The sequence below is a fragment of the Aphis gossypii genome, chromosome 2 (genome assembly GCF_020184175.1).
Source record: "Aphis gossypii isolate Hap1 chromosome 2, ASM2018417v2, whole genome shotgun sequence".
Taxonomy (NCBI): domain Eukaryota; kingdom Metazoa; phylum Arthropoda; class Insecta; order Hemiptera; family Aphididae; genus Aphis; species Aphis gossypii.
The window spans coordinates 46,549,993-46,575,667 of NC_065531.1; the positions used below are offsets into that span (position 1 = coordinate 46,549,993).

Consider the following 25,675-nt stretch of genomic DNA (forward strand, 5'->3'; position numbering starts at 1 on the left):
CTCTATGGCACGATTTAAGATAGTACTATCTTAAATCGTGCTCTATGGTAAAGAAGATCATATGGAATAATTTATATTATGCATGAAGATTAGAGATCTCTAATCTTCATGGTTTAATGCATAGACCTGATAATATAATATATATAATATATTATCAGGTCTATGGTTTAATCTTAGATCATATACATTGTATATGATCCACGATTTAAGATATACAGGTTGCACAACGACCTATGTTTAATAGCGTCCCGCAGTGACTTTAAAAATGACACTGTAAAACAGCTGTCAAGAATAGAGCATTAGCGCTCCCGGTGTTGAAATAAGCAAAACGACCACGATTAAAGATCATATATTATTAATTCTTATCTATTACGAAATTTAAAATTTTGCCTCGCTTTTTTTGTCTTTGATTCAGCTTCTGATTTAATATTTTCTGCTTTATTCATAATATGTCATTCTTTTGTACTTAATTTTTAAAGGTACAATTAAAATGTCTTGTTGTGTTCCATATTGTACAAATAAAGGGGAAAGTACTTTTGGTGTACCCAAAGATGTAGACCAGTTAAATTTATGGAAAGTAAGTTTAGGTACAGATTTAAAACCATCCTCAAGAGTTTGCTCAAATCATTTTAATCATACAGATGTTATAAAAACTTGGGAATCAGGACAAGGTACCAACAAGTATACAGTAAGTAAATGTATTTGTTACAAATAGTAATTAGGTTTTATAATTAGATATTGTGTATATATACAATATACATAATATATTATGTATTCATTATTTAATAGTTTAATATTATAATATAGTTAACTATGAATTATAAAATGTATAATAACATTTTCAGATATGTTTAAAAAGAGCAAGACTCCGTGAAGGAGCAATTCCTGTGAATAATTCATTTGTATATGTAGCAACACAGGAATGGGATAACACTCCTTTGACCAAAAAGAGAAAGGTATTATACTTTGAAATATTAAAAAAATATATATATAAGTAAAAACATACTTAAGTGTAAAATTAAATATATTTAGGTACAAGACAATTTAAAATTGAGCAGTATACAGCAAGACCATTGTTATAGTGTACATCAAGGTACAATTAATACATCCAATATGTCAACTGTTTTGTATACAAGTGATACTCCAAATGAAAATTCGACAATATCTCCAACTTCTGAGTATAGTATAATACAATCCAAGGTAAAATTTATGATCTATATAAATTTGTTAGCTTCTATTTTGACTCAAATTGTTAAATAATATTATCATAAATATTGATACAGCCAGTTACTACTACATTATTTAAATCTGTTCTGGAAAAACTAAGTTTACTTACTGTTCCACCAAAATGGTTCACAGATGTAAGTTATCATCCTAAGTATGAAAAAGTAGTTGCATTCCAAAAATTAGGTTTATTTAAGGATGATTTTTCAAGATTTATTGAAAAGCAAGTAGTTTTAACAAAAGGTCAGTTTAACAAAAAAAAATAGTAACAATTTCAAATTGATTTATTACTAATAATTCAATAGATTTCAATGTCTTTATACATGTGAATGGAAAAGAAATGTCCACTAAAGATATTGATTTACCGCCTAATCATAAGCCAGAGAGCATTGAAGATCTTGAAAACATTATTAAACTACTTGAATCTACTAAAGTATGTATAGGATCAGTGTCTTCAGATAAATTTGTAAATATAAAATCGACATTTGGTTCACAATTTGTGGAATCATTTGGTCAGTGGAGACATTCAAAATGTTCCATGATACTCAGTCCAAATAGTAAAAGGTAATTAGTCTAATAAGTATGTATATTTTAGTATCGAACCAATATTGGTATTATTTAATTTTAGTGACACATGTTTGTGGTGTAAACGCCTTTGGTATTGTGTTAAAAATAAAATCTATCGATCAACAACAAAAATATGTTTTTCGCCCAATAAAAAGAAAATTTAGACATAATTTAAAACAAAACTAATATCCTTAGACAATAATAACAATTTTCCCTACATGTGGCGACACTGAAATTCAATTTCCTCCACATGGAGCGTTGAGAGTTAATTTTTTTGAAGTATCAGTTCTTGAGTCACAATATTCGTCTTCGTTGTGCAACCTGTATATCTTAAATCGTGATCGTGTATAAGACCAAAGAACAAACATAAGACCGTGCATAATATGGTTTTATGTTATCAACTTAGTTACTATAGTGATTTGAAATGTTGGCTGTACTGAATCGCCGAGTCGCCAAATCTGGAAATAAATAGATTCGAGTGATTTGGATGATTACAGATTAATATTTAGTATTTACTATTTAGTTCGATGTTCAGTTCTTTTTAAATCACACATATATATATATAATAAACTGTTTATTATATATATTTGTGTTTTAAATAGTTAACTTGCTGATCTAACTCATGTAATACACAAACACAACACCCCAAACACTTAGGTGATCATGTCAGACAACGGTGATGATGACCAGTGGTTGTATGGTGACTCAAATTCAAATTTAGACCCTGTTGGTGCATTAGTCGAAGATATTAAACCAGCTAAACCACCTGGTATTTTAGAAGATGAGGTATTGTCAGGGAATAATTAATAAAAAAATTTTGTTTTTTTAAATTGTTTATTTACTTGTAGGAGGCACGTCTTATGGAGTTCTTGGCAAACCCTGGACCAGGTACCTAACATTTAAAAATTTATAATGAGATTTGGCAATTTTAATTGTGGATTATATGTTTAATTTATTTAAAACTAATTGTAATTTAAAAGTTTGAAACTATTAAACAGTTTTTTTTCATTTTCTAAACTTTTTTTTAATAATATAGTAAATTAATAATTATTATGCTAGTACCTATGTAAGATAGGTAACTTAAATTTACTTTTTTTAAAAAATGAACATTGCTAGCTTGTACCTTGTCAACCATATACTTTTTTAAGCTAACATTTTTGGTTATAAGCTTAATTAAGATTTTATTTTACCAATAAAGTTTCCTACCTAATTTTAACTTAACTAATTATTTTTATTAGATTTTATAAATTAAAAACATTTTTTTATTTAACATCTATAATTTATAATCAAATATCTTTATTGATAAATGTTTTGTTTTTGAAAAATATAATGATACAAAATGAAGTGTTGAATTTATACATTTTTTTTTCGGTTTATCTAATAAAGGAAGTATAGATGTCCTACCTACAGTAAAAGAATTAAATGATGAAGATCCCAATCGACCTCGAAGCCCAGAAACATTTTTAGGGGGACCAGGAATCCAAGCTGAGGCACTTGTTAACCCTACAGATGATTTGTTTGAAACTAACCAATTAGAAACTGCAACTGAAGTGGGCATCAATATTCCTGAAAAAGAAGTTGAAGAGAATAATGAAGATAAACAAATATCATCAGAAGATAGCGAAGAAGATAGTGATGATGACATTGTTGTGGCAGCTGGAAATTTTACATTGTCTTCTATGGAAAATAATATGGTATCACTTTCACAGCAAAATAATGCAAGCCCATCAACTGCTGGAATAAATTTAAAACGAAATAATTTACTAACATTAACAAACATTCCTGGAATATCATCTGGAAATAAAGTAAGCAAAACAAACTGATTATTTGGGCTCTCACTTTGTAACAAAATAAATCTTTAAAAAAGCATTTTAAGTAGCCATAAAAACATATATTACATTTAATTATTAAAAACAAATTTAAATTAAATATTAAAAATGGAATTCACAATCATATATTTGGTCAAGTTACTTTCATTAAAACTCTGTGTAATGGGTTCTATAGTCAAAGTATAGTATACAGAAAAATAAGTTACATTCTCATGAACATTATGTAAAAATTAATAAAAAAGAACAAAATGGGGGATAAAAGCAAAATAAAGTTTACTTCATTGAAATCAGAACAATTCAAAACATATTATGTGTAAGAATTATCTTTCTATTGCACTTGCATCAAAAGAATCATTTCCTACAAAATCTGAGCCCAACTAATTATAAAATATTTATACTATAACATTAACATTCAATATTTTGTAATATTCTTATTGAATAATAAAGTTGGTATTAAAAAATAATTTTTATAGCAAATAATCATATTTTTTCTATTATATAGAACAAATATTTTTTTTTTTTTTTTTAATAACATTGTAAATATACCAGACCATTTATTATTATAAGTATATAATTAATAATATAGTAAATCAAAAAAATGAAAACCTTATAAATCATTTATGTCAATAACTAAGATGTTGCATCTTATCTTTAAATACATTGATTTTTATACCAGAATAGTATGTTTTAAAAATCTAATTATTATATAAATTGTGATTTTCATTACTATGTCAAAGTATAGTAAATTTTAAAGAGACTTTAGTACATTTCTGAAACAACCGTTCTAGTTTAGAATAAAATAACTGATAAGTAATAACTAATAAATTTTTGGTAATCTGGGAATAATATGTTACCAGGTTTTTTTAAAGTAATTAATATAATTATTGTTAAATATTTTAAAAATATATTTTATTTTTGTATTTACTTATCAGCACCAAGGAAAATTTAATGTTGAAGATTTTGAAAGTATGGGCACCATAAATGGTGTTCCTGCCCATGAGTATTCTATTGAAACTACGGAAGAAAAACCATGGCTAAAACCAGGTGCAGATATCACAGGTAAAATACTATTAATTTTGTAAAAATGTTGTAACTGTGTACTATATTACACTAGTATTTGTGTTAATGTCAGGTTATAATTAAGAATTTATTTTTTAGATTATTTTAATTATGGATTTAACGAAAACACATGGTTGGCATATTGTGAACGCCAAAGAAAAATGAGATGTAATGAATCATTAGTTGGAATGTCAACATTGGCTATGCATAATCAACAAGTTTCTATAAGTACTACAAATAATAATTTGATTCCAACTTTGGACGTTAAAACTAGTAGTACAAAATTTCAACCACCCAGTATTCCACCTAAGGAAAACACTATTGAGGTTTGTTTTATACAGTGTCGTACAATAATTTCCATGCTCCCTTATTTTAAAAAAACATGTTGGTCACTTGTTTATTAATAAGTTTAATGTAGTTCAAAACTTATGATAATTTAATTTTACTGATTTATGTATTTAGGTTATGACAGCTGAGAGAAGAGAATATAGTCGTAAACATTTTTCGACTCCTGATTTATCAGTACCCCCTCCAATAATTCCTACAAATTTTGATGTACCTCCACCAATGATTCAAAATTCTATAAACTCTATACCACCCCCTGGGTAATTATAAATTTACAAAATAATTAAATACTTATTAATTGATATAATGTTTTTAAATATATAATTTAGATTTGGTCCTCCACAAATGAATGTGCCTTATGAACCAGAATACTATCCTCACGAACCAGATCCATATTATAATACATTTGAACCTACTCAAGATATGCAATGGAATCAAGTAATTAAATAATTTTAGTGCATTCTATTTAAACTATTTTAATTGTGTGTTTAATATATGAGGTAGCCATGAAAATGTCCATATTATATATAATTTGCACAGACTTAAGTTTCAGAGACAGTTTAAGGATAACCATAATATCCCATAATATCTTTTATTTCTATTGTAGATATCAAAATTATATTGTATTGGTTAGTTTTGATTAAGATTTATTGAATAAGATGATCTTTTCAAAAACCGAAATCTGCTTTTAAATTTATTGCAATAAATATTGTGATAATAATTTTTATGTTCTGTGGTAATTAATACAATTTAAAATTATTATTTCCAATAAAACTTATATTTCTGGATTTTTATTATATACCCGTAATTCTATGATTAATGAGTATTTTTTTTAGTAAATTGTACATAATATCTGGAAATTTAACAATTTAGAGATACAATTTACTTTGGTCCATAATTAAATACCTTAGCCACGGCACTCTGAAAAATAGTTCAGATACAACATATACTGCCTCTATGCACATAGCTATGTATACTGAATAAACTATAGTGTTAGAATATTTTAAACAATGATTGCTGATATTTCTGAATTTAGTGATAAAATTTGTTATCTGATAATTTTGATGTACACTGTATAAAACCTCATTCATAAATCATAACTCTTGGATATACATTTTCTTTATGATAAATTTATATTTATATATAAATGTATTAACTTTGATGAAGTTTTACTTATACTGATTTTTTGACCAATTAGAGTTGGGCCCCAAATGTAAAAAGTATTGAGAACATTCCAACTCTATCAAATGGAGATTCTTACAACAAAGTAAGACCAGTAAGATAATTTATTACAAAATGTATACTAAGTTTAAGCGATATTTTTATAGGATTTGGTAAGAGATAAAGAATACTATGCATCACGTGTTAAAAAAGAACCAGAAGAAAGATCATATGAACGAGATCGTGAGAGTCGAAATCGATACCGCGAAAGGGAAAGGGAGAGAGATCGTGAACGTGACAGAGACAGAGACAGTGAACGTAGCAGACATAGGGAAAGGTTAGTTTTTTACTATTATTAATATTGCTAATAATAACGTAGGTATTAAACATATTGTTCAAGCAATGGTCGTCTTCAACCTTTTTGACTCGCTACCTACTTTTCTTACCATGTGTTTTACATAACCCATGTCAGCTTTGTTATCCATGAAAATCAAAAAAAAAAAAAAATTTTAATTGCTTAATATGTTAGTATATCATTGTATAAATGCTTTTATAACTGAATTCATAAAATTTTACATATTTCTAGGTTGTATTTAAATTTTATTACATGTAATAATAACGAAATCATTTTTTTTTTTTTAAATTTTAAATTTATCGCGACCACCAGTTGAAGACCACTGGTTTATAGTATGTGTTATGTATAATATAATTATTTTTAATTATCTAATACATTCTTAGTGATGGTGTTGAAAGTCCAGAAGCAAGTTATAAAGAAGAAAGAGAATACAAACACAAGTAATTAAAATTATATTATCAGTTTTAGTAAGATTTTCCTCTAATTTGGGACGATTATTATAGAAATATAAATTTTCTTAACAGGTCTCATCGTCATCGCTCTCGAAGTCGTAGTCATGAAAAACGTTCTAGGAAACACAAGTCTCGTAGTAGAAGTGGATCTAGACATCGTCATAAAAAGAAGAAAAAGAAGTCTGAGAAAAACAAGGAAGATGATAACAGTGAATAATCTGTTGTCATGGTGTAAATTTAAAAAAATTATTATTATTATTATTATTTTTATTATTAATATGATTTTCTCTTCGTTTCATTGAGCTGTTAATGATAATTTAAAGGTTATTGCAACTAATTCTTTATTGAACCTACATCACATGTAGTTCACGTTATAATAACACCTTTGATTATTACTGTTATTATTATTATAAGTAAATGCAAACTACTAAACAATAAAACTTATGTTGTGATGTTAAAAATTTAAATTATATATTTCATTTTTTTTATGTATAAAACTTTATAACATGAACAATTACATATTAGTACAGTTGTTCTCAACCAAGGGTGACATGGACCCAGCTTAGGGGTGACATGAAAAATTAACAAGTAAAGGAAAAAAAATTTTAAAATAAATACATTTTTACGAAAAAAAATCATACCTATTATTATATTTAAAGACCGGATTTATATGCATAAAAAATTTTAAATTATGCATGCAAACATGCACTTTAAATAGTCAAAATATGCAAAAAAAAAGATATAAAACATGCAAATTTAAATTCAGTTTTTATTACATTTTATATTTGATTTTAATTTTGCAATAATAATTATTTATTAGTTTTATTACAATTTTCATAAACAAAAAGTAAAATGTATAATATCACAGTTATGTAATATAATGTAATTTGTTAAATCGTAATTTAATTTTTAATCATTGGTACATTATAAAAAATATTTTATTAAAATTAAATAGTAGATACATTGGTGATAATATACTGATATAAATAGAAAACAAATACAAAAAATTTATTGTAGTATGTTAATTGGAAAAAAAATAACCTAACCTATTTTTAAAGTCCGGATAATCTTTGAGATGTAAAATATTTGATATTAATATTATATAGACGTATCTGTAATTTGCTATTTTTTTTTTTTTTGCTCAACACTTTTTTGGATCGTCAGGTGTATATTTGTACAATTTTTTATTAAAGTATGCAGAACATGCACTAACGTCAAAACATGCAAATATATACACTATAAAATTTTGATATTTAATTAATCAAGTAATGATTTGTGGACACTCATTGATTGCATGTATATGATGTTGAAAATAGCAATATGCAATTTATGCGAAATCCGGTCTTTAATTATATTCATATTTATATTAACGTTTTGAACGTTTTTTTCTGTGTACTGTATTTTTTTAATAATAATAGAATAATTTTTAAATATACAGCTAAGATTGTTTATTTATTTGATTTTAGGGTGACACAGTGTTTGGTTCTAGTGGTTAAAGCTGAAATGAATAAAAAAAAGATTGAGAACTACTGTATTAGTATATTATATATTTCATTACCGAAAATTGTCATTTAGATTTCCATGACTAATAAATAATGGTAATCTGCCATAACTTAAAAACAAAAATATTATTTAATATGAATTTGCAACTTATTTTGCTCAATTGTTGTGTTAAATAAAAGACTAAAATCTATAAAAATTTTACTTTTACTTTACTATTTATAATTTGTCAAAAGGTTAACCTAACTTTCATTACTAAATAAGAATAAGTATGGTTGTCAAAAAAAAAAACAAAACAAATACATAGTATTAAAAGTAAACTTTTTGTGAATTTATTTATTTTTTTCAATGTTTTATTATCTAGTATATTGTAGTATTACTGTGTTATAAAAAAAAGACCACAACAATAGTTTTATTTTAGTAACAATTATTTTATGTTAAGTTAAATTAAAAATTAAAAATATGAGCTTTATGAGATGAAAATATTTCCTAATGACCACTACCAATTTTTAGTTTGGGTAAAAGTTCCCCTGCTAAAAATATAACTGGAAAAAAATAAAAACAACAATACTGTAACAATTAAATGAAAAAAAAAATAATAAGCTACAAATTATATTGAGTAATATTAGTGTGCTATAATAAATAGAAATGTGAAATAAAGAAGAATTTAATGCATAATTAAATCTTTAAAATGTGTTTTTAAAATTTCTAAACTAATAACTTAAATTCATTGGTGTATAATTCCAACTTTGTGTTAAGAAAACTAAATTTATTATAAGCTATAAAGATTCAACTAATTCATAAAGCTACTAAGTTAATTCAATGAACATTAATATACATTGCAATGACTTAAAAAATTCTTATAAAATGTATACGTTATATTAATGATAACTTTGTATAAAGTTTTCTACTTCCAATTTTTGCCTAGCTAATAATTTTTCATTAATATTCTTAAAAAAATCTATAATTTCTCATGCCTTACTATAAATGGCTTAAAAAATGTCAAAATATTAAACTGTGTGTAGGAAATGCTAATATAAACATTTTGTGAATATTTCAAGTATCTACGGTTATTCGTTTTCTATCTTAGTACACTAAAACAAAATAAATTTTGTTTAAATACAAACTAGTTTATCTATAACCATCCTTAAAGTTGAAAATCTTAGCATTTTTTTTACTACTTATATCTTATATACAAACAAAACAAAAAAAACATCATTGTAAAATTATTACATTCATCACTCCGCCCAGAATCTAAAATGTATTTAAAATTCAAATGTAATTTCTAAAGAACAAGGATTTATAACAAAAACATATTTTATACATTGGTATTATTAAATTTGGTGTAGAATGGAAAAGTGTAGTGTATAAGAAATTACCATAAATATATAATAGATGTTAAATTTTAATTCAATTATTAAAATAATTGTATATATGAGAAACAATTCTCTTTCAACTAGATTCAAGTTTTAATAACAGAAACCACCTTCTAAAGTTGATTGTTAAAGCATGTTCACTGATCTCAAAGCTGTTCACAAACACAAAAAAGTGTATACAAATACATTTGATCTAAATATCTAATCATAATTTAAAAAAAAAAAGTGGGTCAAGTGGGTAATGTTCTGCTATGCAGTAGGTATTGAGTGGAATCCGGACATAGAGTAGATCACTATGAAAAATATGTTAAATTTGAATGCAATGGTACAAATGTTAGGTATTATTGTACACGAACGATTATAAACAGATGATTTTGAGACTAATCAGCTTAGGATATTATATTTTCCACTGGGTGGTGAAAAAGATGGTTTATGTTTTAATGACCTGAATAGTGAATACCCCAAAATTAAATCATGTATAGAAAATGCGAATTTAAACAACTAGTGTATGTTCCCAGTTTCTACCAATAATAAAAATTTAATTTTGATTTTTGATAACAAATCGTTACTTTTACGCGTGTTTTTGATTTCGTAAAAATTTAAACTTAGCCAACGCTCGACTTTTTTTATAATTAAGTAAGCCAAACTTATGGAAAATCTGGTTGATTTTTAATATAATAATAACGCTCGAGTTTTTTTTATAGTTATTGTAAGGAAAACTCATACAAATGTTGTGTTAAATTTTTAACCTTAGATAATAATACTAAAAATTATATATAAATTTTCGCGATTTTGAGTTTTGACATATTTCGTAAAAATTTGAACCTTAAACGCTTAAAACAAAAATTGTGACCAACAATTTTTCAATTACAATAAGAACAACTTATAAGAAACCTTGTGTTAAATTTCAAAAAAAAAGCATAGAAAAATCAAAAACGTCAGTTGTTTATAAATAACTCTGAACCAGAATATTTTTGAAAATTTAACCGTATACAAATACAATATAAAAAAAATCGATATTTTTTTAAAAATTCCCGTCTTCCGTTCTTTTTATTGTTTTTTCCCGAAGCTTTTGAAAACTAGTGGTAATTTTACTTTTTACCTCCATAATACACATGCCACACATCAATGTAGAATCAATACATTCATCATTCCGTTCAAAATCTAAAACTAGATTCATAGTATTTAAAAAGAATCCATAATAATGTATCTGTATTCTGTGATACTTAATGACTTCTAAAGTTGTACCTCTAATTAATAATTATACTAATTATTGTAAATAGTAGGTAATAACTAATAGTAATTGTAAATGTAAAAATCAATTGATTTTTGATTTTTTCGACTACTTAAAATATTTGTTTATATAAATAATTAATTTTATACAATGATGATATAAACATTTTGTGAAAATTTCAAATATCTATAGTTTTTCGTTTTTAAATTATAACATAAAATATTAACAGTTTGAGAATTAATAGTTATTAATTTATTATATACCTATGGATGAATAAATATTCACTATTATTTTAGTATTTTATAAAACTAAATAGTAGGTAAGTTACAAATGTTTTTCCAATAAAATTTGTCAAATAATAAAATATGATTAAATTATAAAAACTGTAGTTTTTATTTAAGAGTTTAAATACATTAATTAGTTGTTCATAGTATTTTTTATGTCATTTTGCAGAATTGTGGTCAAGGTGATATTCTAAGAAGTGTATCTTGGAGACAATTTTTAATTCACTTACTGTTCATAATTTCATATTTGCTAGGTATCAGATCAATTTTTTGCAAAAAAAGTTTTCTTATACCTACATTTAATTTTCTATAGAAATAGAAATTTAGATTTATATTTCTAGTAGATGAAAGTTCCGGTGGTGTGCCCAGATGAGCCAATATTGACGCCGGCGCCTTCCGCGAACTAATGACATTGTAAGTCTCGGTCCCGAGATGGAAAATGTTGAGTTGGTACCGCCGGTGGTGTGCCCCGTGGAAGAACAGACGTTGTCGCCGGTCGAGGAAAGTGACACAGGAACTGCTATAATTGACACGGACAAGACGATGACATTGCGAGAGTAAAAAAGTCGATTCTCGTCGGCCTTCCGGAAAGGTCTCCGCGGGGTCTTCAGATCTCAGGACCATCTGCGGTTGTGGTTGTGTGACGTCGTGGAACCACCGAGACTACAGAGACGAATTCGTTCACGAGATCGAAAAATTTAATGACAGATGGTCAGTATAAGGGGAATAAAACCCTTATTCATTGAGACCGGACCGTTGGACCGGTCAAGTCAGATGTGGCGCAGATTCAGCTAAGTATGGCGGTAGAACGGATGTCCGTTACACCGTGAAGCGTTTCCGGGCTAATCGGTGTGCAGCATCGGCGGGCGGCAGTTTGAACTCGACTGGTGGGGCACCTGGGCGATAACGACATCGGACACAAACCACCAGTGTGATTCGCCCAGTTTTCACCCCGGAATCCTGTTCCTGCCATTCCACACTTTATTACAACTGCACTTGCAATCATATTTTTTTCGTATTGGTTTTTTAAGTATTTCCATTAATTTGTTAAAAAATAAAAATTATCTTTGTTATACCATGTAATAATATAAATAAAAATGTTTGCGTACACAAAATAAGCTTTGTTTTTCATATTTTAATCGTTCATTATTATTAATAATAGTAAAATATACCAATATTAACAGTTAAGAATTAATAACTGTAATAAAATGTATTATACATACTTGGATAGTCAGAATCACAATCATATTGGTTAGATAAAGGTTCTAAACGATCACCTAGGATTCCAATAACTTTGTCTGTTGTACTTGACAACATTGATAAATTACGACCACCACCAGTTTTATAAAGTTCAACCTAAAGTGTTCAATATTTTAATTTACATATTTCAAAAACAATAAATTAATTGAAATAATTTTAGATAAGTACCTTATAATCACTTTTGTCTTTTCGAGCCTTTCTTTTTTGAACATCATACACAGATTTCAATTGGCGAATGGTTCTGATGCCAGTTATTTGTTGGCAATTGTATGAATTTGCAATTTCACTCCATGCTGCATCTTTTTCTTTATTTGTTGCGCCATCGATCTAAATATTGTATCATAAATTATTATTATATTACATCATAATATTTGTATAAAGTATGATACTCAAGTAAGTAGGTTTGTACTAAAGATATAATATGTTATATGTCATAGGGTGTTAGGTACTTAATTTTGATTTTAAAAAATGTTTGGTCTCCTCCCCTATATGTGTGCGTATATGTATAAAAATGAATTGCAAAAAAATTTGAAACCAATCGGTTAAGGTTAACCCTTGCCGACTTGTATAGTTTAAGTTTGAACTCCTTAAATTTTTCAATATTTACGAAAATTTTTCACATTCCCGTAAGTATTTCGTTAACTTTTAGAAATATCGACATTTTCTATATTATAATATATTTTAAATTAAATTAAATTTCCTATAACTTTTATAATATTACATTTTTTAATATATCCAATGTTTCGTGAAGTATAATATGGACTTGACTGTAAAAAAGCACTATATTTTTGGAAATACGAGTAACATAGTAACGATTAGTAATAATAAATAATTTTATAGAATAATAATGAATAATTATGTTTATGATTCATAAATCTATTGAAAAAATGGAACATTTTTATCATAAAAAAAAATTTAGTTTGATTTATTACATATTCCTCAGCATTAAATTTTAAAGCTTTTAAAGTAGCTTGTAGAACATATTCTGAATTTTACCATCAAATCGAATAAAATTAAATGACGAAGTTGATGGACGATCTTTATTAAAATAATAAATAATAATAATAATAATCTTTATTATGTCGATATTTCAAAAGGTTAGGTTAGGCTAAAGAATTAAATCGGAAAGTTTTGAAATTTTGGAGAAAGGTTGGTTGTGGATTTTTTTTTAAGTAATAAATAATAATAATGAATATAGTTTATTTACAAATATTACAATGCATTCTACGTTTATTATGTTTTATTAATATTATTTAAATTGCTATTAAGAATATTATTTTTAAGACCATCATTTTTTGAAGCTTAAATGACTGGACTATTACGGAAATGTGGACAATTTTGGTAAATATTGAAAAATTTAAGGAGTTCAAACTTAAACTACAAGTCGGCACGGGTTAATCTTAACCGATTGATTTCAAATTTTTTGCACTTCATTTTTATACATATACGCACACATTTAGGGGGTGAGACCAAAAATATTAGGATATTTTTTTTTATCATGTATAGGTAAGAATCATATAGGTAGAAAATATAATCAATAAACAGTAAATAATAATAAAGCATGTTATGCTTACCTTGATATTTTCAATAGTATTTTTGTATGGCAAAATAAGATCAATTAAAATTGATTTTTCTGTTTCAGAAAAGTTCTTGCCCCTTTTTTTGTCGTCTTCCATATTAATTATATAAATAATATTTTTAAATTAAATCAATAAAAAATATTTATTTAATTTATTTATTTATTTAATGCAATAAATTACTATAGAAAAGTAAATTAAATCAATTCAATGACGTAAAAAAGTATAAAATACAATAGACAAATTGTAATGTAACGTAAATCACTCGGACAAAAAAAAAAGAATTGAAAAAATCAAAGCCACGGACAAGAACAAATGGGAAAAACCATAGACGTATTAATATATCTATGGGGAAAACCTTGTACTACTGAATACCTGATAATTGGTTATAACCTGATTATTTGATGCAATTTATACATCTTTCATGAAACGCAATCTGTTCTTTAACTTCCATTATTATACTATCAATATATTATCGGCCCAACAATTTACGGAACTGTTTTCATGCAACCGAGCAGTAGTCTATTAAATTACGTAAACCCGTTGTTTACAACCAATAAAGAACATCTAAGTTCTTCCAAACTGCTTAGTCTGATTATAATACAAAGTAACTAATATTGAGCATGCAATTATAAAAATGATTTACAGATAGATCTTGTCTTAATTGAAAAAAGCATATTATTTTGCTAATAATTTCAATGTTCTAAATGTTATCGAGTAGCAATAATATATTCTTAAAGATATAAGTAAAATTTATTGATTAAGGAGTTCAAACTTAAAATATTACGATAAACATACGTTTTGTTGTATTATACACGTAATTTGTATTATTGTCGGTCGTAAGCTATACAATACACGACAAGTACACTTTAATAAGAACATCCTCAACTATTTTATTATATTCATGTTATATGGGTAGAACTTAAAATGATAAATAATCAAATATTTTAAAATAACAATTAGATTTGATCAAGGATTCTTATCATGATAAATAGTGTGTAAGTTAATTTTAGTTCATAGAAAGTTAATAGTAATAGTATAATAATATATATATATATTATATATATAACGTAAATAAGTAATTATTAACGAATAACGAGACCTCATTATCATTTATCGATGTTAAATATGAAAGTGCACATGTATATGTAAATAATATACACTCATTAAAAAATATGTTAATAATATTATTGCTCAAACTGGCTAATAACAAATATTAGGAACATGGCAACCTGAATTATTATCTTTATATATTATTAAAACGTGAGGCGATTTCTTGTGACAGTTATATCTAAAGTTCTACCGGGCCGATTTTCACGAGTAAATATCAAATTCATTTATCAATTATTTGTAATATGCAGAGTATGGACCAATCGTCTGTCATACAAGTAAGACGTTTCATAGAAGTTTTCGAGTGAAAATAATAATAATTAATAACTATTATTATGATATAGATTGAAGACGATTATAATACATTCAAAACAAAAAACAAAATGTTTGATAGACTGTTGAGTTTTGGATTCATGATAATGGCATATTTTTTTTTAGTCGTAATATATATGCTAATAGTGAACCGATCAGCACCGATAAAGGTAAGTCACAACTGAAAATGTATTTCGTACGTCTGTAAGACAAACTTCTAGGCCCGTAAGTAGGTAGTTACGATATTTTCTCCATGGCCGATTGAAATTTGCATCGAGAACGCAGAACGAGACAAACATAGGCTACATGTAATGTTTTTCGCTGTTATTTCTTGTGTCGTGTACAGTTGTGTTCTGTACATCACCTGTGACTGAAACATAGTTAACATGGATAGTATCTACATACAATATAATGTCTACGTTTTACTCTGTACCTGCTGCTGTAATAGTGAAGAATAACATGACTATATGATCAGAGCACGCATGGATGGTTTCTTTTGCATGCCGCACATTTCCTTCAAACGCGCATAATGATGATGGTGACCTGGTTTTTGATTTCTTTCTTCGCTCACACATCACACACTCGCAAACACATAATGTACACTCACACACACACGTCCATAAATCATCTCTCTCTCTCTCTTTCTCTATATCTCTGTTTTTGACCAAAGTTTTGACTTTGAATCGTCTTCAAGAGTAAAAATTTGTTTTACTTAACGTTATTATTCGGTTAAATGATAATAATTTCAATCAAAGAATAAAATTACACATAATTTGTCCTACTAATAAACGACATGGGCGAGAATGTGTTGTGAACGGCCTCTAGAGCGGACCTACTGCCCATTTAAGGAGAAGACTGGTGGCTCGGTCGAATCGTAAAAAACACGTATACCGAATTGTATTTTGTTTTTGTCTGCGGGTGTGCGCATTGTTGACCCTAACAATAATTGTCTTATTTTTTTATTATTATTATTATTCTCTGTAAAAAAATATATTACTTTATGTACAATTATGTATATGGCACCAGTGTAATATGGGTAATTCGAACCGCCTCCGGTGGGACAAGAAACCAGTGCCGCAATAACCGAGTGTGTTACGTGTGTTAAACACACGGGCCCAATGATTAAAATGATTTTTTTATATTCTTGTAACTCAATAACGAATCATTGACGTCACTAAGTGTTTATGCTAGTGTTATCTATATACAGTTTAATTTTCAAAATATTATGGCTTATTTTTAGCTATTTATAGACAACTGGAATTTTTTTTTGAAACGTCGATAAAACTATTTTGGTTTCTCAAAAAAACTTTAAAATTTAATACAAACTTTCTTATAAGTCGTTCTTACTGTAGTTAAAAAAAAACCAAAAATCGGTCACAATTTTTTTTTATTTATGTTTTAAGTTAAAATTTTTACGGTATATGTCAAAATCGCAAAAATTTGCAAGTAATTTTATAATTAAAAATTAATAAAATTTTTTGTATTCATATCTAAGGTTAAAAAATTCAATACGAAGTTTTCCATAAGTTTTCCTTTAATAGCTATAGAAAAAACTCGAAGCTTCATTATAGGAAAAATTTTTATTTAAATTTAAAATGAATAAAATAGACTACAAATTATTACATTTATTTATTTTCATATTCCTCTATAATTATGTTCTAATTATGTTAACCTTATTTTATATGAGTAAAAACTCAAATTCCAAACTATGTTTACGAATTTGGAAAAATTAATTTTACAATTAGTTAATTTTTCATGAGGGGTGAACAATAATTTCATTTACGCACGGGCCCGAATTAGTGTAGTTGCGGCAGTGCAAGAAACCTTATGTAGACATTTAATACGCATTACGCGCGTCGACTTGTAATGGCGCGATTTTCGATATATTCGTTATTATTATTTTTTTTACGTTCATATTATTATTGTTATTTATTTTTTTTTTTATAGAGATCTGACATTGAGGTGCGCCAAGAGCCCCCACTACGTTTAGACAATCTTTATGATTCTGTTTCTTTATTGATTTCGTTGTATACTCATAATGGGATATTTGCTACTCTCAAAGATGACAAGGGATATGATTTGGCTCAAGTAATAAATACATATTTTTATTTTTTGAGTTGGATTAACGTTATTTTGTTTTTATAGTTTTTAACCATGGGTGCTGAAAATTGTATTGCTATTCGTAAGCAATTAAATGAAAATTTAATCAAGTTTTTAAGAGAAGGTGATCCAGCTGACCCTCTATTAAGTAGACTCAAGAGAGAAATGGATGAAATTAACAGGTTTTTTGACCTGTTGGAGGTTTATTATAAAAAACCCAAACTATATTAATTGAGGTGATATTATTATATTATTATTATATTATTATATTAATATTGATATTATTATATGTGGGTAGGTGGGTCCTTAATAATTGTTTTGCCTCAGATATAAAAAATGTTCGGCACGCCACTGCATGACTATATGATCAGAGCACGCATGGATGGTTTCTTTTGCATGCCGCACATTTCCTTCAAACGCGCATAATGATGATGGTGACCTGGTTTTTGATTTCTTTCTTCGCTCACACATCACACACTCGCAAACACATAATGTACACTCACACACACACGTCCATAAATCACCTCTCTCTCTCTCTTTCTCTATCTCTGTTTTTGACCAAAGTTGTCCCTATGTTTCCCATTGTACCTATGTTGTAAATTAAAATTATAATTTTGAACTATTCTGACATAAATATATCTATACATTTATATAAAACTAGATCACGATTTAATTCATTTTCTTCTTTTTCTTTGAGCCAAACAAGTTGATATTTGTATAGCCGATTGCAAAAAGTCTTGTAATGTTTCAAGATCAGATAATCGTTTATCCAAAAGCCCTTGAACACTAGGTAAGTCTGAACCATATTCAGCTTCTTGTAATTGTTTCTAAAAAATAAAAAATAAATCATAAAACATTAACCACATAAAACTAAAGAAAAATAAAAAACCAATTTTCAAATGTATTATACCAATTTGTTATTGCACAAATCAATGCATTCTTGTAATGAACGGAAACGAGTATTGACAAGTCGGGTTTCCAGAATGGTACGAGTTTGTTTGGTAACTGTACGCTCTTCAACAATTGGAAACGATAGAGTAGCCAAAGAAGTAAGAACTTTTGAATGTGATAAAGAATCTAATGGATGGAGTCTATCCATAATGATAGATGGTATAATGAAGCAAAAAATAATTCATTTCCTGCACACATGAAAAATAGTATGGGTTTTGATGTATAATACCATTTCATTATCGGATTTCCAGTCATATCTACAAATTTATGGCTAGTTTTACCTTGCAAAATTGATCTATTAAAAACAAATAAATAAAATTATGTTAATGGGAAATTTTCTTAAAATTATATGTCTATTACGAGTGCAAATAGATCCAGTGACAAGCAATATCAATGATACAACTAAGTTGAAACAAGAACATATATTTTGGATAAAAATTTGACAGTGCAATACATAAAGCCATTGTTCCACAGCGGTCAGTTAGTTGATCCAGTATAGCTCCAAACTTAGTACCTAAAAAAGTATACACGTCATAAGATACTATTTGAATTATATAATGTAAAGAGACTTAAATATGCTTATGACAATACATTTACTAATATTTTAAATCTACCAGATAGCAAATATAGATTAACTATAAAATGAATGTATTTAATAGATTAATCGTTGAGGGTTACTTACTTTGCTTAAATACTCGAGCTGCATGACCATCAAAAGCATCCAATAATGCACTTATCAAATAACAACTGCATGCAATTTTGTAATTGGTTGGCATAAAAAAAATCGAAACGACTGCTAGAATTATTCTGGCATATCCTATTAAATTAAGTAAAAACAAAATTGATCAACTAATTGTTTGTATATAATTTGAATTTTAAACCTTAATGATAAATATATATATAAGTTAATAAATTGTACACAGATCCATATTTTTAATTAATTTTTTTATTTCTTAAAAAAGTAAGTACCTATATTGTGACTCACAAATAAATCAATAATTCATTTATAGAAGGTACTTATTATACTTTTTTTTTTTTTAATTAAAATGAATATTTGTAAAATAAATACAAGGTACAACACAGTAAGTATACTGTGTTGGCAAGTTGGTATTAAAATTATTAATTAGTTTAAATTGATTCTATGTAAACAACGATCTACAGTAACTTACCAATTAAATTTGGCACAAACAAAAAAATATTTTCTTGTTTAACCATTTTGAACTGAATGAAGGTATTTAATATGATATTATCAAAATTATTACAAATAATTGTAAGTATTACAAATTTGAGCTTGTAATACGCTTAGATAGTTAGATGTAAGCAGTTTTAATTGTATTAAATCGCAATAAGTAGATGTTATATAGTGAAGTACACTACTACACTACACAACAGCAAAACACTAAACAGTAGAGCACCAGCACGTAAAAAAGATATGGGCGAATTGAAAGTGCAACACTACTGCTGTCTGTTGGCTGATGAGTGGGTTTCTTCAGTACTTGACACTTGTACAACTTCAAACTTGGCCGAGTATTGACGAATAGAAATACACAAAATATAGGGGTACAGGGTAGTTGTCAGAAAAATGATAAGAATGTTTAACCACATATTATACCGATGAACCAGCAGTGATACCAACGTGAACAAAAATCATCGCAATAATACTTACAGTCGACATCACTGATGACAAAATCTTTACAATATAATATTTAATATTTTTTTAGCACTATACCTTAGAATAAAACTATGTATTATGTAATAAATAATACAATTTTTAATACATTTAAAAATTGAAGACCCCAGTGCAATAACCAGTTATGTCCATTTTTAAAAATTTTTCAGGAAATGAAAATATACATCACTCAAACCCATTTCCAATGGTTTACATTTTATATTCATGATACTATTTGTAAACAACTAAAAAATTATGATAATTATATTTATAATGATTGCAATAACCAATTTTGTTTTTGGACGTAACTGGTTATTACAGCCAACAAATTATTTTATTGTAGTCAATAAGTACTCAATTATAAAATATTATTAAATAATAATCATATTATTAATTTTAATGATAAATTGATGTTTTTATTTAAAATATAGATTTTAATGTTATCAAGTTATTTTTTAAATAAATAGTTCACTAGAAATTATGTCATTAAAATAATATAATCCACCCTATTATGTTATTAAACATACTCCCCTTTAATGTACCTAGTATAGGTACCTACAAAATGGCAAAATAAGTACTAGTAAAGTTAAAAGTTGCATTGCTCTATTAGGAAATAAAATGTTGAAAAAATATGTATAGTTACATAGATAGTTATCATTTAGTCACTATACAACCAAAACTTTTAACAACAGGTTTGTAATATTACTATAAACATAACAGAATAAAATTTTAAAAAAAAGCGGGCTAGTGAGTACCGCTCTGCTGTACATTAGGTGCCGTATGGATCATTATTATATATTATAGGAGTGTTAAATTTGAATCCAATGATAGTCATCATTGTATACGAAAAACGATTCTGAACGAAGATGATTTGTCAGCCTAGGATATAATTTCCAGTTGTTGGTGAAAAAGGTGGTTTATGTTTTAATGGCCTGAATACACCAAAATTTAAGTTATTTTATAGTTATTGTAAGCTACACTTATGAAAAATCTTGTATAACTTAAGAGGAACTTTGCATTAAATTTCCAAGTATTTTGATAGCGCCAAAAAGATTTTATCGACACAAAAAAATAATTTTCAGAAAAATTGAAAATATCAGTTGTCTATAAATAGCTCAAAAAAACTCAAAATATTTTGAAAATTAAATCAAGTAAATAAAATGCCAATCTAAATAACTGGTAAAATTTTCAAGTATCTACGACTTATACTTTTTGAATTATAACAAATATCAAAAATCGTTTGAGGCTAAACCGTTATTTAACGCGGTTTTGTAAAAATTTAAATTTCAAACACTCATAAAAATTTTTTGTCTGAATCCGGTAGAGTTTTTTTTACTGATATTTGAAGAAAAATGTATGGAGAACCTTGTACCAAATTTTCAAAACTTAGTTATAAACAATTAAACATTTTAATAATTTATTACAAATGGATAATAATAAACATTTCACTATGTCGTTTCAAAAACAGCCAAGTTTGTAAGTATTTTCACAACAATACCTAATATAATATAACAATTACCTACCCCATTGGTACATAATATACAAGTTAGATTTTGGTAGCATAAGTGTACTAAACTTGTTTTAATACAAAATAATAATTTAATCATAGTCCATAACCTATTTGTTACATCATACTCTTAGTTAATAACTGTAGACACACACAAACTTTAATTTATTGGGTTACATACCCAAGATTTTATCAAGGTCCACTCATAGTTAATGGTTTATTTGTCGGTGTACTATTCTGTAACAAACATCATATCGAGTCAATTCAAAACGAATTACATAATGTAAGTTATCTAGTGTGGTTGAAGAAATAATAGAAAACTTGCTAAAATATTCATTTGTAGGTTACAATATCTGGGTGTGATGGAACTTTTAAGACGGTTCCCAAAACATTGGATAACGACTGCTATCAATTGTTCACCTTTCAAGTGATTCATAGAAATGCTGTAAGTAATAAATTATACATCACATAATAAATCATCTTGTTTTTAACATTTTAGGTAAATACTTAAATAATTAATATTAATAAAATTTTAACTATTTATGGTTTTAGAGTTTTCCAATGGTATATGCTATACTTACAGGTAAAACTGAGGAAATATATGTAGGGTTATTTAAATATGTCCGTAATGTTTTACCACTACAGTACGATAAATTGACTATAATCACGGATTTTGAACTTGGACTAATTAATGCAATCCGCTTAGTATTTCCAGAAAGTAGTCATCAAGGATGTTATTTCCATTATTGTCAAGTAAAAATTAACATAATAAGTTCCTATACAAATTATTAAAAATGTATTTTGAATGTTTTGTCTCAAGTCAATTGTACGGCACCTAAGAAGTAAAGAATCAGGAATGTACAATTTGGTAAAAGCCAATCCTATTGCTGCCAGAATTTTTAGAATGGTACTCACCACATTTTAATTATTTCATGAACATATTAAAATAAAGCAGCTTAACCATAACTTTTACAGGTACTTGCTCTGCCGTATTTACCACCTAATTCAAATAATAATAGGATTCCCAGCATGTTAGATGGCTTCAATTCTATTATCATGTATATTGTACAACATACTGAGATAGCTGAGTATTTCCATGATTTTATGTACCAGTATGTATTTGGATATTGGTTTGTAAGAATGCGACCAGAAGCCTATACTATACTATATTTGACAAGGATATTAGAACCAATAACTATCTGGAGAGCTATCACGCAGCTCTTTTACGGTTTATTAAACCTCACCCCAAAATATGGGAGTTCATGGGTATAATTTAATTTATAAAAAAAAAACGTTTGTGTTGGTTTGTGCAAGTTTTTGTAATATTATAGATACACGTGATATGCATGTATAGTTATGTTTTAATTACAATGTGGGAAAGAATTTTTTTTTAGTGGCTTCAAGATCTTTGAAGCAATGTACAAAACTTATCTATTATTGTTTTTCCTCTTATTTGTTGTTGTTCATCTAAATAAATAAATGTGTAGGTTACTTATCTATGTGTGAGTGTTCATATATGTAATTGTATAAGTAAGAAGTAAAAAATTAAAATTAAACTTACAATTCTTTATTTTTAAATATTTAAGGCCAGATAAGATTTCTAGAAAACCAATACAACTTGGAATTCAAACAAGTCTCTCAAAACTTGAATGTAAATACATATAAAGTCAACATATATTTAGGAACAATTAAAAAAAAATTATTATTTTTTTTTCAGATCCGTTCTTGTAATTCTTCAAGAGGTAGAATTAGGAATACTAGTGAAATTAAACGGTTCATGCAAGACTTGATAGAGGATGATGCTCCTGATCGCATTTTAACATTTTTAAGAAGGGCAGGTCATCAGGTTAATGGTTACATAGCCCAACAAATTGGCCCATATCCTGGTAATAAAAATGTTCTAGTAATTACTTAACTTCATACATTTATCATTATATTTTTCAGATGAACAAGAATTGCTACTCCATGAAGCTAACAATTCACAAATTATAATTATAAATTGATATAAATTTTTATTTTATTAACTTTTTTTAAACCTAATTAACGAGTCATACTATTATTAATTGACATGAATTATTATTATACTAACTTTTTTTAAACTTAATTAATGTGACAAATTTTAAAATTATTCTACCAAACGTAAACCGTGATTTTTATATATAGTTATGGACATTTTTTTGCAATACTTAGTTTATATATTTTCTAATTTAATTATGTGAAAACAATTTATTTAATTATTTACTACTTATTTAATTGAGAATTTAATATAATAATATATATTATTATATATTTATTAATATAATAAATTTTTAGAAAAGTAGGTTTTTTGATAGCTAGTTAACACTTTGATGATCAATTAAAATTTTCCCAGATATTTTCTTGTACATTAAGAAAAACTATCTAATAATTAACACTATAATGTGTCTGCAATTTTTTATTTTGAAAATTAGAAAATTTTAACTTTAAATTAAGTTACTTATTTTTAAAAGTAAACGTTTAACTTAACGAGTTAACGAAAAAAATATGAGTAACTTTTAACTTAACGAGTTGAAAAAAACGTTAACTTGCCCAGCCTTGTAATAAATTACTGTAAATTATACTCGACCAAAAATTCCAATACATTTAAGTACTTGAATACTTTTAATAAGTAATTAATAATTCTTATTATAATATTATAAGTGAATAAGTGGTCTGTACAATAAACATGGTCTAAAATAACAACTAAGTTGTACTAATATACCTAATATCTAATTTTGTTATTAAGTAATATTAGTAGTATACTTACGCTCACATAGTCATCCATCATGACAAAACATTTATTTTGTCATCGTAGTCGCATCGTTCATTCGCTCCATTAATGATGACAAAATTCACGTTGCCTAATGGCATTGGGCAAATGGCTATGGCATACTCGATTGTTATTATTATATTATATTATTTTATTTTAAGGTATTTAATCGTGGTTAGTACCACACAAACCCATTTTAATTTTACAAGGTTGGCAACACCCTTGTTGTTGTATAACCATAATATTTAACCGCCGGGTAACCACTCTTATCATTTTTCTGACAACTACCATCTCCCGAAAATATAGCATATTAATTGATATATTATATGTATCATATGTGATATCATAACGATTTAATCATAATAATATTGATAACATGGAACATGAACTGACGAACTGTGAAATTATTGTATTTAATATTAATTATTGTTTTATTGTTTTATTTATTCTATGGTTGAACTGTGGAACGAATAACGATTGTGCAATATGTATTTATATTATATGTTTTGCAAACGCAATAACGCATCGCTTGTCAAAAGTCTAAGGCTGTAATGCCGTAGTTAAAAGCATGATATAAATCTTTATGAATATTATAAATTAACAATTATTATTATATTACAATATATCACTGTATCATCACATTTGGGAGTATGTTCCAAAAGATCGAAACTACGAAACCACAAAATTGTATGGATGAGTTAACTCATCGAGTTATAAATTCTCGTGCGTCATGCGCGATATTTACATATTTGTCCATCCACCACCGACGTCTTTGACCAACAAAGTTCATTTTTTAATCACTGTTTATCGATCTTAAATCGTGTTTTTAATACAACATTAAAGCTTTGTACCTCTCGTGCCTGTATCGTACAGTTGGTATTCCTATTTTCTCGGCTGATATACACCGGCTAATGAAATTTTTAAAAAGATATAATAATACATTAATTTGTAATATTTTGGAATCTATTGGCTACTAACTGTTCCTAGATACTATTACTGTCTACTGAACACCAAA

The 25,675-nt window shown here is 26.8% G+C and overlaps 4 protein-coding genes and 1 pseudogene across 11 annotated transcripts; 4 read left to right on the top strand and 1 right to left on the bottom strand.

Moving 5' to 3' along the window:
- The first annotated feature begins 212 nt into the window (after nucleotides 1–212).
- Nucleotides 213–2,114, top strand: LOC114119079 (uncharacterized). Its single transcript, XM_027980547.2, has 6 exons — nucleotides 213–688; nucleotides 846–956; nucleotides 1,033–1,200; nucleotides 1,284–1,467; nucleotides 1,530–1,788; nucleotides 1,853–2,114. The coding sequence occupies exons 1-6, from the start codon at nucleotides 491–493 to the stop codon at nucleotides 1,953–1,955; spliced, it is 1,023 nt and encodes a 340-aa protein (XP_027836348.1). The 5' UTR covers nucleotides 213–490; the 3' UTR covers nucleotides 1,956–2,114.
- A 186-nt stretch (nucleotides 2,115–2,300) lies between these two features.
- Nucleotides 2,301–8,707, top strand: LOC114119078 (pre-mRNA 3'-end-processing factor FIP1-like). 3 transcript variants are annotated; one of them, XR_003592000.2, is made up of 12 exons: nucleotides 2,301–2,577; nucleotides 2,640–2,679; nucleotides 3,178–3,596; nucleotides 4,553–4,679; nucleotides 4,779–5,005; nucleotides 5,142–5,284; nucleotides 5,354–5,462; nucleotides 6,223–6,291; nucleotides 6,353–6,522; nucleotides 6,924–6,980; nucleotides 7,065–7,580; nucleotides 8,459–8,707. XR_003592000.2 is itself a non-coding variant. In XM_027980546.2 (12 exons), exons 1-11 carry the CDS (start codon nucleotides 2,455–2,457, stop codon nucleotides 7,207–7,209), a joined length of 1,629 nt encoding a protein of 542 aa, XP_027836347.1. In that variant the 5' UTR covers nucleotides 2,301–2,454; the 3' UTR covers nucleotides 7,210–7,223; nucleotides 8,459–8,707. The 3 variants fall into 3 exon arrangements, 2 of the variants coding, with proteins under 2 accessions (XP_027836347.1, XP_050057171.1); XM_027980546.2 differs by having other exon boundaries at nucleotides 7,065–7,223; XM_050201214.1 differs by having other exon boundaries at nucleotides 7,065–8,707.
- A 2,764-nt stretch (nucleotides 8,708–11,471) lies between these two features.
- Nucleotides 11,472–20,691, bottom strand: LOC126550175 (uncharacterized). 6 transcript variants are annotated; one of them, XR_007604213.1, is made up of 10 exons: nucleotides 19,866–20,691; nucleotides 19,379–19,513; nucleotides 19,057–19,210; nucleotides 18,656–18,991; nucleotides 18,391–18,572; nucleotides 16,079–18,333; nucleotides 14,221–16,015; nucleotides 12,815–12,973; nucleotides 12,610–12,742; nucleotides 11,472–12,376 (listed from the first exon to the last, which is right to left on the bottom strand). XR_007604213.1 is itself a non-coding variant. In XM_050201216.1 (4 exons), exons 1-4 carry the CDS (start codon nucleotides 15,942–15,944, stop codon nucleotides 12,174–12,176), a joined length of 594 nt encoding a protein of 197 aa, XP_050057173.1. In that variant the 5' UTR covers nucleotides 15,945–15,994; the 3' UTR covers nucleotides 11,472–12,173. The 6 variants fall into 6 exon arrangements, 4 of the variants coding, with proteins under 4 accessions (XP_050057173.1, XP_050057174.1, XP_050057172.1 ...); XR_007604214.1 differs by having other exon boundaries at nucleotides 11,472–12,381; XM_050201216.1 differs by lacking the exons at nucleotides 16,079–18,333; nucleotides 18,391–18,572; nucleotides 18,656–18,991; ... (1 more) ...; nucleotides 19,379–19,513; nucleotides 19,866–20,691 and having other exon boundaries at nucleotides 15,846–15,994.
- LOC114119066 (uncharacterized) lies at nucleotides 15,493–18,405 on the top strand. Its single transcript, XM_050201220.1, has 5 exons — nucleotides 15,493–15,611; nucleotides 15,678–15,815; nucleotides 17,593–17,733; nucleotides 17,791–17,981; nucleotides 18,044–18,405. Exons 1-4 carry the CDS (start codon nucleotides 15,579–15,581, stop codon nucleotides 17,974–17,976), a joined length of 498 nt encoding a protein of 165 aa, XP_050057177.1. The 5' UTR covers nucleotides 15,493–15,578; the 3' UTR covers nucleotides 17,977–17,981; nucleotides 18,044–18,405.
- On the top strand, nucleotides 20,129–24,593 carry LOC126549814 (uncharacterized; annotated as a pseudogene).
- The last annotated feature ends 1,082 nt before the right edge of the window (nucleotides 24,594–25,675 follow it).

What these genes read in the sequence shown, in the direction of transcription:
- LOC126550175 (XM_050201215.1), bottom strand. Translation starts at nt 14,322, where the DNA reads ATGGAAGACGACAAAAAAAGGGGCAAGAACTTTTCTGAAACAGAAAAA. An exon ending in AAGACAAAAGTGATTATAAG is followed by an intron (nt 12,743 to 12,814) that starts GTACTTATCTAA and finishes TGAACACTTTAG; the next exon opens with GTTGAACTTTATAAAACTGG. An exon ending in TTGTGATTCTGACTATCCAA is followed by an intron (nt 12,377 to 12,609) that starts GTATGTATAATA and finishes TTGCAAGTGCAG; the next exon opens with TTGTAATAAAGTGTGGAATG.
- LOC114119066 (XM_050201220.1), top strand. Translation starts at nt 15,579, where the DNA reads ATGCAGAGTATGGACCAATCGTCTGTCATACAA. An exon ending in ACCAATCGTCTGTCATACAA is followed by an intron (nt 15,612 to 15,677) that starts GTAAGACGTTTC and finishes ATTATGATATAG; the next exon opens with ATTGAAGACGATTATAATAC. An exon ending in AGGGATATGATTTGGCTCAA is followed by an intron (nt 17,734 to 17,790) that starts GTAATAAATACA and finishes TTGTTTTTATAG; the next exon opens with TTTTTAACCATGGGTGCTGA.
- LOC114119079 (XM_027980547.2), top strand. Translation starts at nt 491, where the DNA reads ATGTCTTGTTGTGTTCCATATTGTACAAATAAAGGGGAAAGTACTTTT. An exon ending in ATAGTATAATACAATCCAAG is followed by an intron (nt 1,201 to 1,283) that starts GTAAAATTTATG and finishes ATATTGATACAG; the next exon opens with CCAGTTACTACTACATTATT. An exon ending in CTCAGTCCAAATAGTAAAAG is followed by an intron (nt 1,789 to 1,852) that starts GTAATTAGTCTA and finishes ATTTAATTTTAG; the next exon opens with TGACACATGTTTGTGGTGTA.
- LOC114119078 (XM_050201214.1), top strand. Translation starts at nt 2,455, where the DNA reads ATGTCAGACAACGGTGATGATGACCAGTGGTTGTATGGTGACTCAAAT. An exon ending in ATGGAGATTCTTACAACAAA is followed by an intron (nt 6,292 to 6,352) that starts GTAAGACCAGTA and finishes ATATTTTTATAG; the next exon opens with GATTTGGTAAGAGATAAAGA. An exon ending in GAAAGAGAATACAAACACAA is followed by an intron (nt 6,981 to 7,064) that starts GTAATTAAAATT and finishes TTTTCTTAACAG; the next exon opens with GTCTCATCGTCATCGCTCTC.